Raw genomic sequence first — 18,354 nt, forward strand, 5'->3', positions numbered from 1 at the left:
TCCTCCAACCCTGGCAACATCCTTGTAAATCTTTTCTGAACCCTTTCAAGTTTCACAACATCTTTCCAATAGGAAGGAGACCAGAATTGCACACAATATTTGGCTAAATACGTTATTGTGTCTGTTCAAAGAAAACCTTACAGGTATGGATATAAACTATCAGCATAGTGCCAGCTAATCAAATCAATGACACCAAACAGATATTCTCACACTCACCACCATCTTAAGGTATGAGAGAATATCAATGACATTTGTTTCTTCATTAAGTTTCTTGGAAAGACTTAAGCGTTTGTGATTTTCTTTTTCTCTATAAGCAATACTGAAAGCTATGGCTGAAAGGTTCAATTCCACATTACAGGATCGCTTAAAGGTTAAAAAGAAAGCAAAGGAGAAGGTGATTTATACCAGAAAAAAAGGAATTACATCAAAGTTTGTTCATATAAAAGCCTCGAGATTTCAGGAGGTGGAGGTGATGTTGTGAGCGAGGTGATTCACAGCTGTAATGTCCTACGTTGGGCAGAGTAGATAGCCTGATGGCTTGGAGGAGGTTGGCAGTGGTAAACCCTTGGAGACAGTGATGTCTGCAGATACTGGGGATCAGAGTTGATAGTGTGTTGCTGGAAAAGCACAGCAGGTCAGGCAGCATCAGAGGAGCAGGAGAATTGATGTTTTGGGCTGGAGCCCTTCATCAGGAATGAACGGTAACCCCTTGGAAAGGGTTCTCGTTTCTCCTCATGCTGGAGCACTATGAAAGGGGAAAACAGAATGGGTGAAATGATTGATCAATTTGATAATACTGAAGCTACACCATTAGGCAAACGAATAATGCATCTTGTAGTCAGCATGTGGGAACCATACCTATCACCATCACCCAGGAACCCCATCCAGGAGAAAGATATAAATAGAAAGCAGGAGACAACAGCTTCGCTTCACTGGGAGGTTGCCACTGATGATGTTACCTAGCCAGGTAATGAAACGTCTGGATATTAAACCTACAGCTCAGCGAGCAAACCTACACCCTAAACCTATCACCATAGTCCAAATGAGTAAGCTGTTTGTTCAGGTTCTGCTAAAGAAAATGATCACATCTTAGGGATAGCTTTATTCATTGTGGGGGATGAATGGGCTAAGAGTGGTGTGGAAGGCTGAGGGATTCTCGGTGAAGTAATAAACTACAGTGACTGAAACAGTCGTAACCTTTCTTTTTGCTCTTGCTGTCCTTTTTGGCTGAACCAGCCTGGAACATGTCAGCCGTGTTCTTCATCTTTGTCTTCTTCGCTTTGGTGGGTTTTAGATTGGGCTCTGAATCTTCATTCTCATCCCGTATTGAATGGCCTCCTGGGTGACGGAGACAGGAAGTATGGAAGGAAAGAACAGAAAGGTTTACAGAATAATTCAAAAGGCAGAGGGAATCAGGTGATTCAGAATCAGAGCAAAATTAAACTACTTTAGAGACTTTGAGCAATAGTCTTAAAAGATGCGATTCAACTACCAGTTACCTACTCTTCCTGGTATTCATTCCCATTGAAGTCTATCACCCACTTAGATAATCATCCAAAGTTCTAACAACTCTTGTTGCGATCAAAAGATTGACATTGATTCTGCTTGACCAATCACTGATATACGTTGGTATCCCTGATTGACTCCAATAGTTACAGAAGATAACATCATAGGATATGGGGATAACATGGGAATGTCAATGGTTGATAATCAGCAATGAACCTAGAGTCATAGAGTCATAGAGATGTACAGCATGGAAACAAACTGTTTGGTCCAACTCGTCCATGCCGACCAGATATCCTAACCTGATCTAGTCCCATTTGCCAGCACTTGGCCCATATCCCTGTAAACCCTTCCTATTCATATATCCATCCCGATATTTTTTAAATGCTGTAATTGTACCAGCCTCCACCACTTCCTCTGGCAGCACATTCCATAGACGCACCACCCTCTGTGTGAAAAGGTTGTCCTTTAGGTCCCTTTTATATCCCTCTCACCCTAAACCTATGCCCTCTAGTTCTGGACTCCCCCACCTCAGGGAATGAGAGAACTGAATGCCTACTCCAGGACCGATGTTTCCTAAGCTGGTGGATCAGTGAATTTGAACACCCCCCCAGTTTCCTTTATCCCTAAGATAATCTCAGACCAAATTTAACACAAAACTAGAATGAAAAATTCTTCCGGTCCAAGACTCTCCTAACCTGAAGTAATCTCATTCCCATGGCAGAAAACTACTTGTTTTCTGACTTTGTGCTTCCAAGATAGAGGCATGAATGTAAAACAGAAAGTTACGCTTTATAAAGCTTTAGGAATGTATCAATAAGGGACAAAAATGGCCATTTGATCCCTCAAGTCTGCTCTCTCATTCAATAAAGTTATGGCTGATCTGTCCATCTTTCAAATTTCACATTCCCACATATCCCTGATAAAGAACAAAGAGCAATACAGCACAGGAACAGACCCTTCAATCCTCCAAGGCTGCATGACACATTTTAGATTAGATTACTTACAGAGTGGAGACAGGCCCTTCAGCCCAACAAGTCCACACTGCCCCGCCGAAGCGCAACCCACCAATACCCTTACATTTACCCCTTACCTAACACTACGGGCAATTTAGCATGGCCAATTCACCTAACCTGCACATTTTTGGACTGTGGGAGGAAACCGGAGCAAACCCACACAGACACAGGGAGAACGTGCAAACTCCACACAGTCAGTCGCCTGAAGCGCGAATTGAACCCGGGTCTCTGGCACTGTGAGGCAGCAGTGCTAACCACTGTGCCACCATGCCGCCCACTTGTTCTTCCATACTAAAACTGTCTTCACTTACTGAATCCGTGTCCCTCTATTCCCTTCATGCATTCATCCAGGTGCATCTTGAATGCAAGAATAAACTTTGATTTCCCTGTTTAACAAGAATCTATCTACCTCTGCCTTAAAAATATTCAATGACCGCCACCTTCTGAGACTTTTTACTTCTGCTAAAGTGAACAACTTCCCATTTTCCTACGTCATACTCCATCTGCTAGATGTTTGCCCATCAGCTCAGACTATCTATGTCTGTCTGCCACGACCTTGTACCCACTTCACAGTAATGTATATAGTCCTACTCACTTTTGTGTCACTTTAGTGCCAAATCTAGCCACTATGTCTTTGCTCTCCTCATTGGTGTACATTGCAAAAAGTTGAAGCCCAGTACACATCACTATGGAAGCCCACTCTTCTTATCCTGCAAATCAGCAAAAGACCCATTTATACACAGTCTCATTTGCAAATACAGTACCTGCTACACCATGCCTACATTGTGCAATAACCTTTTATGCTGCACCCTGTCATAGAGTCATACAGCATGGAAACAGACCCTTCAGTCCAATCACTCCACACCGACCATATTCCTAAATTAAACTAATCCCATCTGCCTGTGCTTGGCTCATAGCCCTCCAAACATTTACCATTCATGTACTTATCCAAATGTCTTTTAAACATTGTAACTGTACCTGCATCTCCACCACTTCCTCTGGCAGTTCATTCCAGACACTGACCACTGTCTGGGTAAAAAGCATTGCCCCTCACACCGTCTTTAAATCCTTCTCCTCTCATCTTAAAAACATGCCCCCAGTTCTGAACTCCCCGACCCAAGGGAAAAGACACCTGCCAAGTACCTTATCTTCTGAAAGTTCAAGTACAATACGGGGTACAATTTTTGGGAAGATCAAAAGTAAAGCATCACGTCCAGCGCTGGTGACCACTTTCAGAAGGGTGTGAGGGCCCCTGAGAGGCTGCAGAGGAGATTTACCAGAATAGTTCCAGAGATGAGGGAGATTACCGACAAAGTCAATCTGAAATTGGGCGGCACAGTGGCACAGTGGTTAGCACTGCTGCCTCACAGCTCCAGAGACCCGGGTTCAATTCCCGCCTCAGGCGACTGACTGTGTGGAGTTTGCACCTTCTCCCCGTGTCTGCGTGGGTTTCCTCCGGGTGCTCTGGTTTCCTCCCACAGTCCAAAGATGTGCAGGTCAGGTGGATTGGCCGTGTTAAATTGCCCATAGTGTTAGGTAAGGGGTAGATGTAGGGGTGTGGGTGGGTTGCGCTTCGGCGGGGTGGTGTGGACTTGTTGGGTCGAAGGGCCTGTTTCCACACTGTAAGTAATCTAATCTAAAAAAAATGTAAGTCATCTAATCTGAAATGTTGTACTGAGAGCAAGGATGCTTATGAGGAGATCTGATGGAAATACAGGATTCTGAGAGATTGGGATAGATTAAATAAAAAAGATCTGCTTCTTTGAGTTGACGATACGAGGACTAGGGAACATAGGTTTAAAGTTTTGGTCGAGAGATATCAGGGGAATGTAAGGATGAAATTTTCAGCATTATGTAAGTTGAAAGAACTTTTATTATCTATGAGGGTGGTAGGGGTTGAGATATTTCAATGATTTTGAAAGGAAATTTAATTGATTCTGTCAAGTATCTTCAAGCTGTGTTCTCTTGTTACCAACAGTTGAGCCAATTTCCCTTTATTTATTTTATCATAATTTTCACCAACACCTTCAGTGGAACGATAGGTAGATCTGCTATGGAACCTCAGAAAGTAGAATAAAATTGCTTCGAGATTAAACGAAAGAAGAATTGAAGAGAAAGTAAATCTGACCTTTTTTACTGCCTTTGGCTTTTTTCTCAGCCCCAGCCTGAAACACTAGCGTCGGATCCTTTTTTGGAGTTTTTCCAGTCTTCCCTTTGGCCTTAGATTCACATTTATCTTGCTCTGAGTGTCAGCCAGAGAGCAAAGAAGGAAAGCCAGTGATGACAGAGAAACAAGAAATAAACAAAGAGTGAACAGGGATCCCTGAGACAGCGTCCTCACAGGAGGGATTTAGCAACATCTCAAAACCTTGCAATTGAATTACCAATTTAATCAAGTTTTCATAATTGTTCCAATGCACACCAATCACAGTGAATGACGAGAGAAAGAGAGACATGTATGGGCATATAACATTATTCCTCTTCAAAAAAGCACTTGGATTTATAGAACACCTTTCACATTCTTGGAATGTTTCAAAGCATTTTGTAACCAATTAAATACTAACAGAGCTACTGGATGCTAAATGAAACAAAACAAGATCCTGCAAACAGCAACAAGAGAATAACTAATGCCTTGATTTTGTTGTGTTGACTAAAATGTAATATTGGCCAGGACTGTCACTAGAGATAAGCTCCTAATCTTCTTCAAAATAGTGTCAATGAACCTTTGACACTCTACTAAAAGGACACATAGGAATTCCATGTAACACCTCATTTGAAATGTGGCACCTCTAACAAAGCAGCTCTGGAATGCCGGCCTAGAGTTTGAGCTCAAATCTCTCTCTTTCTCTCTTGAGAAAGTATTCCTCGTTCAAGCCTTTCAGACGGAATGGTTCAGATTTAAAATTATATCAAATCAACAAATGTACAGGAAATGAGAATACAGACTTAGTTATCAAAGAAATTACGAGATCTGAAAATGTATCCCAAGATCAGTTCTTCAGTGCGGAAAGGGCAAAAGCCTAAAAATCCACCACACAACTGGCATATGACTCCTGTTAAAGGCCTGGCTGACATTTAGTGATTCAAGGTTTGCCATAGGCCAGCTAACTGGGGAGGTTTTAGTGCAGACAGTCCAAGCCCCTGTCATAATCAATCAGGTAATATCTACACTGCATTTTGTGATGTGTGTGTGCATGTGTCTGTGTCTGTGTTTGTGTGTCTCTCTCTGTGTTGATCCATTATAGCTTGTGGACACTTCTAAATAAATAGATTTAATTCTCTAATAAATAGCAAAGATGTTAAGATCTCATGCATTTCAATACTGCCGTTCTCAGTCACTAACAATTCACAGCAATGATTAAACCATTGACATAGTTCCACAGTTCTGGTAGGTATATTGCAGTGAATTTTATTTTCGATTTGCATCTTTTCATTATTATATCTGAGATGGGTTTGCATAACTATCTACAGCAGCCTTTTTTGAAGGTGGCTGTCAACATGAATGAATCAGTCAAAATTGCCTGTGAGTCAAGATCAGCTGACCTAATGAGCAAGAATATAGACTTAGTGATCAGGAAAATTGTGAGATCTGAAAATGAATCCAACAATCAGTGTGGGAATGAGGACACAACAGATACCTGCAACAAAATTGTCATTATACAGCTTCTAGGGACAGGCACTCCTCGCCTAGTTACATTCCATATGAGCTTCTGCAAACAGGGTCCACAAATATATCGACAAATGTGCACCAATGCACTACCAGGTCTTATTCTGCGTACATAACACCTACCTCTACACATTGTCAGTCTCTATGCTACACAAAACATATGGACTGACACGTTTGCCTCTGCAATCCCATTCAGTCAGACAGAATGGTGTATGTACACATTCACACACACACAGACATAGACACACACACACAAACAGACACAGACACAAGCACACAGACACGCACATTCACACACACATGCACACGCATACACACGCACACATGCACACATACACACACACACACATGCACACGCATACACACGCACACATGCAAACACACACACGCACACGCACACACAGATGCACGCACACACGTGCGCGCGCACACACACACATGCATGCATACACACACACGCGCGCACATATACATGCGCCGCGCACACACACACACACACAGACACAGACACACACACGCATGCATACACACACACGCACACACACGCACACATACACATGCGCTGCGCACACACACACGCACACACACAGACACAGACACGCACGCATACACACATACACATCTTCATGTGAGTCCAATTGTCCACCTGACCTGTCTGTTTTGGCTTTTTCTCCTTTAGGACCTTCTTTTTAGTTTGTTTTGAAGAAGCTGGCTCTAAAACCTCTTCTTTGTTCTCATTATCATCCTCTTCAGACTCTTCTGTGATGAGGTTTTCATGGATAAAAAGACACAAAGAACTCCTTAGCACAAACAAGAGCAGCACCAATGGATGTTGTGCCGTGTCATTGTTATATTGAGCAGCTGAATGCACACCTTCTATTCTCCTGTCTCAAAAACAGCTCACATTATTCTGAATCATCCAAGATCCTGAAGGGTCCTGCAAGGATAGATGGGTGAAGGGTATTTCCTCTCATGTGAGAATCTGAATTAGCGTTTACATTTTTAGAAGGTTGAAAGATGTAAAGAGAGTTTTAAGCAGAAAAGAGGAAAATTTCATTCCTTTCTCAGGATCATCAATGTTGAAACTTTATTGCTGGAACAGCACAGCAGGTCAGGCAGCATCCAGGGAACAGGAGATTCGACGTTTCGGGCACAGGCCCTTCCTGAAGAAGGGCCTGTGCCCGAAACGTCGAATCTCCTGTTCCCTGGATGCTGCCTGACCTGCTGTGCTGTTCCAGCAATAAAGTTTCAACTTTGATCTCCAGCATCTGCAGACCTCACTTTCTCCTCAGGATCATCAATCTTTGGTACTGTCTCCCTGAAAAGGTGCGCAAAGGAATCAATGAAAAGGAGGGAGAGTCTTGAAATAGTTTTTAGGGAATAATCCTAACTATACTGTCTTCAGAGTTTCTTGATAACTAAGAGCATGAAAAGATATGATGGGTCAGTGGGAATGTAGATTTGAAGTTAAACTCAAATGTGCCAAGATCTTAGAGTCTTAGAGTCATACACCATGGAAACAGACCCATCAGTCCAACATGTCCGTGCTGACCAAGTTTTTAAAATTAAACTAGTCCTACTTGTCTGCATTCGGCCCATATCCCTCTAAGCCTTTCCTACTCATGTGCACGTCCAAATGTCTTTCAAATATTGTAACTGTACCAGAATCTACCACTTCCTCTGGCACTTCATTCCACATATGAACCACCCTCAGGTCCCTTTTAAATTTTTCTCCTCTCGTCTTAAAATTATGCCCTCTACTTTTGAACTCCCCTAGCCTGGGGAAAAAAAAACCTTTTGCTATTCACCTTGTCCATGCCCCTCACAATATTCTAAACCTCGATAAGGTCACCCCTCAACCTTCGACGTTGGCAAAAGTGCCAGCCTATCCAGCCTCACCTTGTAACTCAAACCCTTCAGTCCCAGCAACATCCTGCAGAATCAAGGGGCTGAATGGACTCTTCTGCTCCTGTTTGCATGGTTATTGGTATTCTGATGTAATGAGCAATGGTTCTATGAACAGTTTCTGCAGACAGGTATGGATCAATGCTTTAGAATATTTATTCTTAGATATGAAAGTCTCTGGGTTTTCATGCTGATGATTTACACTGATTTGCACTTCCATAAATGTAACTCATATTCTCAACCACTGGGACTTGTATCCTTTCCTACTCTACATAAAAACAGCATCATCCAGGATAAATAATTGGGTACAGTTACAAAGTTCAAAAGACATTTAAATAAGCACATGAATAAGAAAGTTTGGGGGGATATGGGCCAAATGCAGGTAGGTGGGACTAGTTTAGTTTGGATTATGGCCAGTGTGGACTGAAGGGGCGGTTTCCATCCTGTATGACCCTGTGACTCAATGACTTTAACTCTGCGGACCTCTACAAATAGTGGGAAGGGTCCAAATGTGGAAGTCCCACTTCTCTTTCCAACAGCACCAATTTTAACCGGCATGGAAAAGGGTGAGCAATGGTCATGTAAAAGGGAAACACGAACTCAGCTGGGCCATTTCAGTTTGGAGTTGACTTTGAACAAATACCATCTCTGGATGTTCCAAGGGCCTTAAGTCACATTGTGGGAGGCATGAATTGGTGGAACTAATGCAAGCATTCTTGGAGGGGGAATAACATCTTTTTAAGTATCATGATTTGAAATGTTTTAAATCTCTTGCTCTTTAAACATGAAGAACAACAAGCTCAAGCTGTCAGTGCACATTAAAAAATACTTTTTTTTGCTTGATGGACAGTCCACCTTGCATAGATTAGAAACAAAATGATCACCCAAAGACATACTGTTTGTTTATGATGTTACAATGGATGTCTTTGTTGATACTTCCCTTCAGCAATAAATATTTCATTATAAATGTTTAACCCAGTTTCAAAAGCTACAGTGATATGATGGAGGTTTAAGTTCACAGTTTGATTGACAGTTTATTTACAGGATTAAGGTTATTCAAGGTTAACTGTCATTGACGCGGGGTCTGAAAAACAGCTAGGTTTTTAATATAAGAGATTACTCATTTTGAGAGTTTTAAAATTTTGTATGGGTTTCATGAAAAGGAGCTTTTTCACTATCAAATGTATGAGTGGGAGTTGTAACAAAAGATTAAATATTTGCTTGTCTTCCTCTCGACATTGATCTTAAGATCAGCATATTGTGGGTACTGGGTGAGTCGCAATTGAAATAGAATGGGTATAAAGGTGTGAGTTTAGATGGAAGTGAATTTTATAATGATGAAGGGCTATGCATGTCAGGGTATGTGGTGTGGAGGTACCTTGGCAGGGGGCGTAGGCTGAGGGATTCTGACAAAGTGAGAGCATGAAAGTCTAAAAGTGTATAAAACACTGGGAACCTGGGAAGGCTGTCTGACCAGCTTGCATTAGTATTCCCAATCCTTTTGGAGTCTTTGGGGTTTGTGGGTCCAACTCCATCCTGTCCTTGCCTTTCAGGAGTGAAAATTGGATCCAAACGGGCTCTTTAAACTGAGATGTCTGTCATGTTGGGAAACCTCCCACCTTGATGCAGAGAATTCAGTCCACAGTATTTGATACAACACATGGTCTTATATTCTTGAGGTAATTTAGGCAGCTTGAGTCAGACATTGACTATTCTCTGGGAAATGAGCCAAGGCCTGATATCAACCTGGATTGGATTTGTTGCAACCGAAACTCATTATCCCCAACCAGTTTAGTTTGAACATTCTGTCAATTGGAATAAAGCTTACATCCATCATTATCTAATACACCTCATTTCTATTGGATTCAATCTATGCTTCACAAGATCGATGAATTGTTCCAGTGCAGAAGCAAGGCTATTTGGCCCATCATGTCTGCACTGACTTTATGAATGAGCAGTTTACCCGGTGCCATTCACTTGCCTTTTCCTCTGTAATGATTGGAACGAGGTGGATCTCATTGACTATGAGATCCTAGATTGGGGTTTTTAAACTAGGCCAATCAGTGAGCAATGGCTGACAGATTAAACAGAAGATTCCCCTCCAACTCTATTTTGATTTAATCCCTGCCCTCCCCTTCACTGTTTGATCACACAGCATTGCCTTTTGTGTAGGGCACTGCTTGTCACTGGCCACTTGGGTGTTTTCCTATCTTCCTAGTGGTGGAAGTTGAACAAAGATTCGTACACCTTGTGTCTCTCACTGTGTCTCACATCTGCACACACACACCATGGGTGCTGGGGAAAAAAATAAGCACTACCGCCTAACTGCGGTAGTGTGGGGAAAAAAAAATAAAAATAAACAGGAGATCCCTTAAAAACAAGAAATAAACAGAAGATTCAGAGTCTCCTGACTTCAGGCACTGACTCTGAGCTGGCTGGTCACAGCCAGTGTACTGTGCAAATTAAAGGTGACTTGGTGACGGAACACTAGCCTCTGTGCAGTCATTTCAGCTTCATAACACTTTTTCTTTCTAAGGTAACAATTTATTTCCTTTCAGAATGCCTTGATTGAACCTGCCTCTGCTACACTGTTAAACAAAGACCTTAACTACACTCTGCATGAAAGTCTTTCCACATTGCTTTAGCTTCTTCGGATGATTACTTAAATCTGCGCCTCCTCATTCTCAATCCTTTCATGAGAAGTACCAGGCTTTCCCTATTTACTGTGTCCAGATTTTTCATGATATTGACCATCTCAATCTCCCTCCCAGCCTTCTCCTGCCTAAGGAAAACAGTCTTGACTTCTACAACAATCACAGAAATTGCTGAAGGAACTCAGCAGGTCTGGCACTATCTGTGAGAAGGAAAAAACAGAGTTAAAGTTTCAAGTCTGATATGACACTTCTACCAAATTGAAAGGGGTTGGGAAATGGTGATTTTTATGCTTTTGACAGAGACAAAGGGAAGATATGGTGTGAAGACATGGTGTAAAAGATAAAGGGGTTGCTAATGGTGCTGACAGAGAAATAGAGCAGTAGCGTGAGTGGAAATTGAAGTGGGGCAGGGTGATAATGGGTCACCTCAGCGGAGAGCAAAGTGAACATGACACAAATTAGAAAAGTCCGTGGAGGTAAGGTGAGGGGAGAGGAGAGATGACTGTAAGAAAAATGGAGGACAGATGTCGGGGCTCAGGCTCTGAATTGTGGAGGTCAGTATTGAGGCATCAACATTGTAAAATGCCTAAGCGGAAGATAAAGTGCTGACCTTTCGCTCCTGTGTGCTTCACTGGACCATTTCTGCAAGCCTAGGACAGAATGTCAATATGGGAGCTAGATGGTTTATTGAAATGGTGAGCAACTGGTAGGTCAGGATCATTCCTACAGATAGCGTGGAGGATTTCTCCAGTCTCTCATTCCCAAACATTTTAGTTTATCTTAAAAACTAAGATGTTTTACATTGCGAGTTAATCTAATGTCATCCCTCTGCATCTTTTCTAATGTCTCAGTCTCACACTGGAATGTTACATTCTCAATTATCCTATTAATCCCCCCATAGTATCGTCTTTGATCTAGTTATTTTTTTATGCACTAATGTCCAAATCCTTCTTTCTCCATCTTCTTCAATGCATTTTCCTGAAGGTGATGTGAATTTTGCATTTTCACCTTGATCACATGCATAATACTGCACGTATTCACATTATACATCATGGCTAGTTATACAAACAATATTCCAACATATTAAACCCCTACTGAAGTCGAACAGGGTCAGTTGCAGATCGATGAGTCACATAGTGAAGTTAATTGATCATACCTCCAGATTTTGGCGGGAGAGTGTCTAGAGAATATTGGGATCACCTGGTCATTCAGTGATGAAGCTGGAAAGTACTGCTTCACAGAGAAAGGGTAATGGGAGTTTGGAACTCAAACCAAACAAAATTGAGTTCTTGTTCATTAGCTGAAATAACCATGTGACTTTTAATCTCCAAAATTGGAAGGTCAAGAAATTTAGGATTAGCCATGGGAATGGCACCTATGGGAGGATGGTTCAATGTGGGAAGGTTTCTGTCCTCCATTTATAGGAAATAGTTACCTTCTTGATTTGCAGACAATTCCTTACAACTGATTTCCACAAGTGTAAAGTGTGGTGGCAATGCTAATGACTTCTTTAAAATTCTTTTGTGGGATGTAGGCGTTGCTGGCTGGCCAGCATTCATTACCCATCCCGAGACTATTTCCCAGAAATATCAGTCTGTGGAGATTAAGGCACCTCACGCTGGATATATATGTGCTTTTTGGTTAACAAAGCAGGTGCTACACAGTCACATGGTCAGCCCTACACCTCTGGTATCAACGTCAGGATCATATCTAATGATGCCCTCCAATGCTAAACTGCAGCTATTTACGGAACTATGGTTAAACACTGCACTGACATGTGAAAGGTGCAGTTTTGTGGTCAAAGTAGATGGGAATCTGAACTGATTAGCAACTCCACTAGTTATCCACCAGATGCTGCTTTCAAACCAGCTGATGTTGTTGTGATAATGAGAATGGTTGGGTCTTTGAAAATAATGCTAAGCTACTGTGTGAGCACGGGATGTTTGTATTTAATTCCACAATACTCTGTTAATGCAGTGTGATTATAATATCTAAATCAACACTCAAAACATTCCATCCAGGGTGTACTTGCTGTGTTGCATTGTGGACCTTCAGTTTTCCTTCATATAAGAAGCATAGTTTTAAAGTCAAAATCTTAACTTTAACAGGCATGGATCGTGGGCCAGGAGAAAGTGAGGACTGTAGATGCTGGAGATCAGAGTCGAAGAGAGTGGTACTGGAAAAGCACAGTAGGTCAGGCAGCATCCAGGGAGTAGGAGAGTCGACGTTTCGGGCATCAGGAATGTTCCTGATGAAGAGCTTATACCCAAAAAGTCGATTCTCCAGCTCCTCGGATGCTGCCTGGCCGACTGTGGCTTTCCAGTGCCACACTTTCTGACATGGATTGTGTGCCATCTGAAGGTGGGTGTTGGTGGGGTGGGAGTGAGGGGGTGCATTGCACTTTACTATGGAGTGAACCTACTGTGTGTGGTATGCTGGGTACAGATGTTATTAACATAGGACATGCGGAGGAGAGTCAAATGTCGAAGAAACAATGGGATTCAAATTCCTCCAGCATCCACATGGCAGGAAATGGCTAAAATACCATGGGAATTGGGAATGATGCAGTTGTGCCATTTCTGGGAATTCTCGAGCTATTTTGCCTGTGGGACAGCTTTCTAGTGAGATATGGAACCCTATTTGCACAGAAGATGACACTATTTAAGGAACAGCAGAAGACAATGTTTTCAATGCCCTGAGTATATTTATCTCTCAGCCAACATTAATGCAGATTATCTGGTCATGTCTCATAGTGCTACTTTGCGACAATGTGTAAATTGACCACTGCATTTACATCACTCGACTCCATGTCACTGGTCACAAAAAACATTGAGATGGCCTGAGGTCATAAAAGGTATTAAATGAAAGCAGATTTTTTTTTAAATTCCTTGTGGGCCATCTTGGGGTATCAATAATACACATGCTGGGTTTAATTTCCTCAACAATTATGTACAGTGTCAGGTCTAGCCCTACGTGTGGATGATGTACCTTGCTGTTGTTTTTTGGATGCCTTTTCAACAGTGAAATAGGAAGCAGGATTCTCCTTCTTCTTCTTGGGGTCTTTGATGAACTTGGCGTAAGGGTCTTTCCCTGGTTCCAGATCTACCAGCTCAGCCTTCGGTTTCTTCTTCCTTATTCTCTTTTCAGTGACATCTTCTAGTGTCACGCGCCGGGATGGGAGAAAGCAAGCAATGCCATAGATGAGAGACGTCCCAGAACTACACAAAGAGGAATCTGCTGAGCAAGATTGTGCCAAGGAGGTGGAGAGCTATGGAGGATCTGTGCCCGTGGGTTGAGGGGTCAGGAATGCTGGCAGCCAACAGACTAGCTTGATAAGCAATATATGCCAAGACTGAGGATGTAGCACAAAGCACAATGTCAGAGTCATTTGGGATAGATCAAACATATTGTTATATAAATGGAATAAACATGCTGTTTATCACTGCAAGCTCTAAGTAAAAAATAAGTGCATAAATCCCACATTACAGTCATTGACCTATGGAGGAAGAAGTAGTGCTAAGAGGAAGTGACGTTCTCCCTAATTGAATAGATTACAAGACATTCAATTCAGGGTCTGGAGTATTTACTTTCCTCCATTGCATATCTCTCCAGATCTCAATGAAATACATGTTCACCTTTCAGTTCTGGGTCAGAGTTGAGAGGTTAACCTGTCCACTGTCTCCACAAGCATGGGTTCAACAGCCACCTGTATACACTGTATTTGTTCCTTAATTTCAGAATTCCAGCCTTCACAGCTTTTACTTTGGCCTCTTTCCTAGGCTTGCTCCCCAGTTTGATTCATTCCCAGCACGAAACATGAGAAGCAGAGTGCTGTAAGGACATTTCTAACGTAATAAATACGGGATTGGGGTGGAGAGGATACAAATTCCTGCGGTTACAGAGGGAAAATACATCATCCATTAGAGTGCAAAGATTTTCTCCTGTCAGCATATCAAACCCATATGCTGCTCATTCACCTACATAACAAGTCATTGTGTATAGAATTTCGAATTTTACAGACCAAAAGGAGTTTGTTCAGTCCATCGTGCCTAGACCAACTCATTCTATCAAAAATGCCTTCCTGCGTTTCCACTTCCCCGTTATTTTTCCTAATGCTTCAAATATTCCCTTTGGAAGGTCACTCTTGAATCCATTTCCTTACAGATCAAATCAATTCACTGTCTTCCAAAAACAGGAAAAAAACACCTCTCCCTGGTTTCTCAATTCCTCTTTGAGACTTGGATTCATGGTCACTTTGAAAAGATTGACAAAGGTCATTCAGAATTCTGAAAGCCCATCTCCCCCTGTATATTGCTCATCCCATAGTCTGTTAGAATGCTGGGAGCTCCCCCAGTTTTTCACATGCAACATTGAATATCAGTAGCCTAGTAAATCCTAGTTATGATGAGGGGTGTCAAAAGTGTGTTGCTGGAAAAGCACTGCAGGTCAGGCAGCATCCAAGGAGGAGGAGGAGAATTGACGTTTCAGGCATAAACCCTTCATCAGGAATGAGGCATGGGAACTGAGGTGGCTAAGAGATAACTGGGGTGGGGGCAAGGTAGCTGAGAATGTGTTAGGTAGATAAAGGTGGGGAAGAAGGTGATAGGTAAGAGAGGAGGGTGGAGAGGATGAATGAGAAAGACGATGGACAGGTCAAGAGGACAGTGGTGAATTGGAGGTTTGGGACTGGATAAGGTTGGGGGAGGGGAAATGAGGAAACTGGTGAAATCCACATTAATCCAGTGTGGTTGCAGGGTCCCAAGGCAGAAGATGAGACGTTCTTCCTCCAGGTGTCAGGTGCTCAGGGTTTGGCGATAGAGGAGGCCCAGGACCTGCATGTCCTTGGTGGAGGGGGAGTTAAAGTGTTTCAAAAAGTAAAAAAAAAGTCCGTGGTTAGTCAGTTGCCAGAGATGGAGATGGAGAGGCCTAGGAAGGGGAGGGAGGTGTCGGAAATGGTCCAGGTGAATTTGAGATGGGGATGAAAGGTGGTTGTGAAGTTAATGAACTGTTCAACCTCCTCGTGGGAGCATGAGGTAGTGCTGATACAGTTATCAATGTAATGGAGGAGAAGGTGGGGGATGGTGCTGGTGTAGCTGCAGAAGATGGACTGTTAAAAGAAAAAAAAGTCTGTGGTTCGTCAGTCGCTAGAGATGGAGATAGAGAGGTTCAGGAAGGGCAGAGAGGTATGATGAGGGGGGCCTTACAGAGGGAAAATCAGAATGAAGACCTTGCCTCTGTATGTTGACATTTTCTGTGAATTTTGCAATGGGTTGTACAAGTTACTGATGTTGAAGATGTCTTGTCGAGGTCTGACATGGCATTCAACATGAGTTCGGCTTCATTTATATGCAGGAGGTAAGATGAATGAAAAATTAATCTTTTTTATATTGTCTGCCATGAGACACCTTCTCCAGCTGGAAAATGCCTAGCCTACTCCTATCAGGAACTTAGGGGTAGATCTTTACTATGTGTAAAATAAATGGTAAAGTCCGCGTCACTTTATTTTTGTGTTTTGAAAACTATCAACTAAAATGAGAAAAAGCTAAGTAAAAAAACAGTGTTTGAAAGGTTGCCTGTATGTTTTGAAAGGAAATACTTAGCACCTATTGCAGGCATTAAATGAACAATGACTTGAACAGGCAGTAATTGAAGTTTGAGATGAACACAATTGGAGGCCAAAGTAATGAAGAGATGCAACTTTTATTGGCAACAGGAAGTTGATTGGTCTATGGACTAGTGACTAGTTAACGATGACAGAGATCATGTTACCTTCCAACAACTGTGTGATTGGTTCTCAGGAATTGAACAGCTTGGAGCTAGGAACAAGTTACAGAGACTGTTCAGTTCTTCCCCAGCTTAGGGTCAGTCACTCTGTTTTCTGCAGTCAACTATCACTATAAATCTGAAGAAAATTAGGTAGCTGGAGTCTAACAAATATTGATTCCTGTTCAGTACAGAAACCCGGGTCTGAAGATCAGGTAAATTGGAGAAATTTGCATCCTTAAACAAGTCTCACTATTTCTGGAGATGTTATGAAATGTAGAGACTTGTTTTCCAGCCGGAGTGGCTCACTATTGAATGATAACAAATTGGCAACTTTACATCTGACCTAATTTTTATTAAAGTTAACAAAAACCATAGTTAGGAAAGAAATAAAATGGGCTGTTTACTCATGGACACCATGTTATATTGTATTGCAAATCAAAGCCAAGATCTAACTTGTTGGTTTTATTCCTGGGAGTGAGCTTCAGATTAGTCAGCTCACTGTTATCTGAATGTCATGCTAATGAAATGCCAAAGACTCTTTCCTTAGCTTCTCTCTGCTCCGGTGCTTTGATTGGCCAATGTGTTGCCATGGAGAAGTCAATATAGAACTCCAGACTCTGAGTTCCAAGTTCCATGGCAATCCCTCAGCTAGTCATAGTTGACTTGGCAACAAAACAGCACCTTTTTCCCCTGTAATGTAAATTTCTGTGATTAGTGGGATTTTAGCATTCTTGTGTTTGATCTGATGAGCAGAAGATGAAAAACTTTGGCTATATGTCACTCTTTCAATAAAATCACATTTTGTACTTCCAAAGGGACTATTCTTGAAGTGTGAGTCCAGACCACAAATGTCTGTAAACATTTCAGCCAAGAATAACACCAAAACTGAACCTGATGCTTACGTTACCTCAACACCATAACAGCATAAGAGATAGGAGCAGAGTAGGACGTGCGGCCCATTGAGCCTGCTCCGCCATTCAATCAGATCATGGCTGGTCTTTTTGTAGACTCAGCTCCACTTACCTATCTGCTCACCATAACCTTTCATTGCTTTCTTGTTCAACAACCTAGTTATCTTTACATTAAAAATATTCCACAAGGTAGCCTCAACTGCTTCACTGGGCAGGGAACTCCACAAATTCACAACCCTCTGGGTGAAGAAATGTCTCCTCAACTCAGTCTAAAATCTGCTCCCCCTTATTTTGACGCTATGCCCTTTAGTTCTCATTTCACCCACCAGTGGAAATAACCTCGCTGCTTCTATTTTATCTGTTCCCTTCATAATTTTATACATTTCTATAAGATACCTCTCCCCCATTCTTCTAAACTCCAATGAGTATAGTCACAGTCTACTCAATCTCTTCTCCTAAGCCAATCCTCTCAACTCCTCATAAAGCAATCCTCACAAACCATATAACTTTGCTTTCCAGCTAGTGCTTATGGATTTCCTCCTTTGGCTTAAAAGACACCATCACAATGCACTGGCTCATCTGCTTTGCTATTTCCAATGTTGGAACAATGATGCTGAATAACCAAATGTTACATTTGGATGTTTAGAAGTAAAATTTACCTATCAACAAATAGCCTGGAAATGCCTCTCAGGCATTCTGCCAATGAGGTTGGCATGTCCTCACGCATACAGCCAATGATACAACCAACATGTCTTACTTTGGTTCACAGCCTTTGCTTCAACAAATGGGGCCTGTTCACTGAGGCGTCTAGTTCTGGTCTTCTTCAGCTTCTTGTCCTCAGTGTTAGATTGAACCATCAGAGGCTCCTGGCGTTTCTTCTTCTGTTTCTGCTGCAGCAGCGCATGCTGTGTGGATAGGGAAGACAGATTTTA

General features: G+C 42.1%; 1 protein-coding gene across 1 annotated transcript in view; it reads right to left on the reverse strand.

Moving 5' to 3' along the window:
- The window catches only part of LOC122562946 (tubby protein homolog), a 130,118-nt gene that overhangs the window by 43,160 nt on the left and 68,604 nt on the right, over nt 1-18,354 (reverse strand). Inside the window, exons 3-7 of the mRNA XM_043716247.1 lie at nt 18,180-18,327; nt 13,734-13,901; nt 6,838-6,945; nt 4,648-4,761; nt 1,198-1,338 (exon numbers count right to left, since the gene is read on the reverse strand). Coding sequence (XP_043572182.1) covers nt 1,198-1,338; nt 4,648-4,761; nt 6,838-6,945; nt 13,734-13,901; nt 18,180-18,327 — 679 coding nt within the window. The remainder of the gene's footprint in view (nt 1-1,197; nt 1,339-4,647; nt 4,762-6,837; nt 6,946-13,733; nt 13,902-18,179; nt 18,328-18,354) is intronic.

Source organism: Chiloscyllium plagiosum, chromosome 26 (genome assembly GCF_004010195.1).
Source record: "Chiloscyllium plagiosum isolate BGI_BamShark_2017 chromosome 26, ASM401019v2, whole genome shotgun sequence".
Classification (NCBI taxonomy): domain Eukaryota; kingdom Metazoa; phylum Chordata; class Chondrichthyes; order Orectolobiformes; family Hemiscylliidae; genus Chiloscyllium; species Chiloscyllium plagiosum.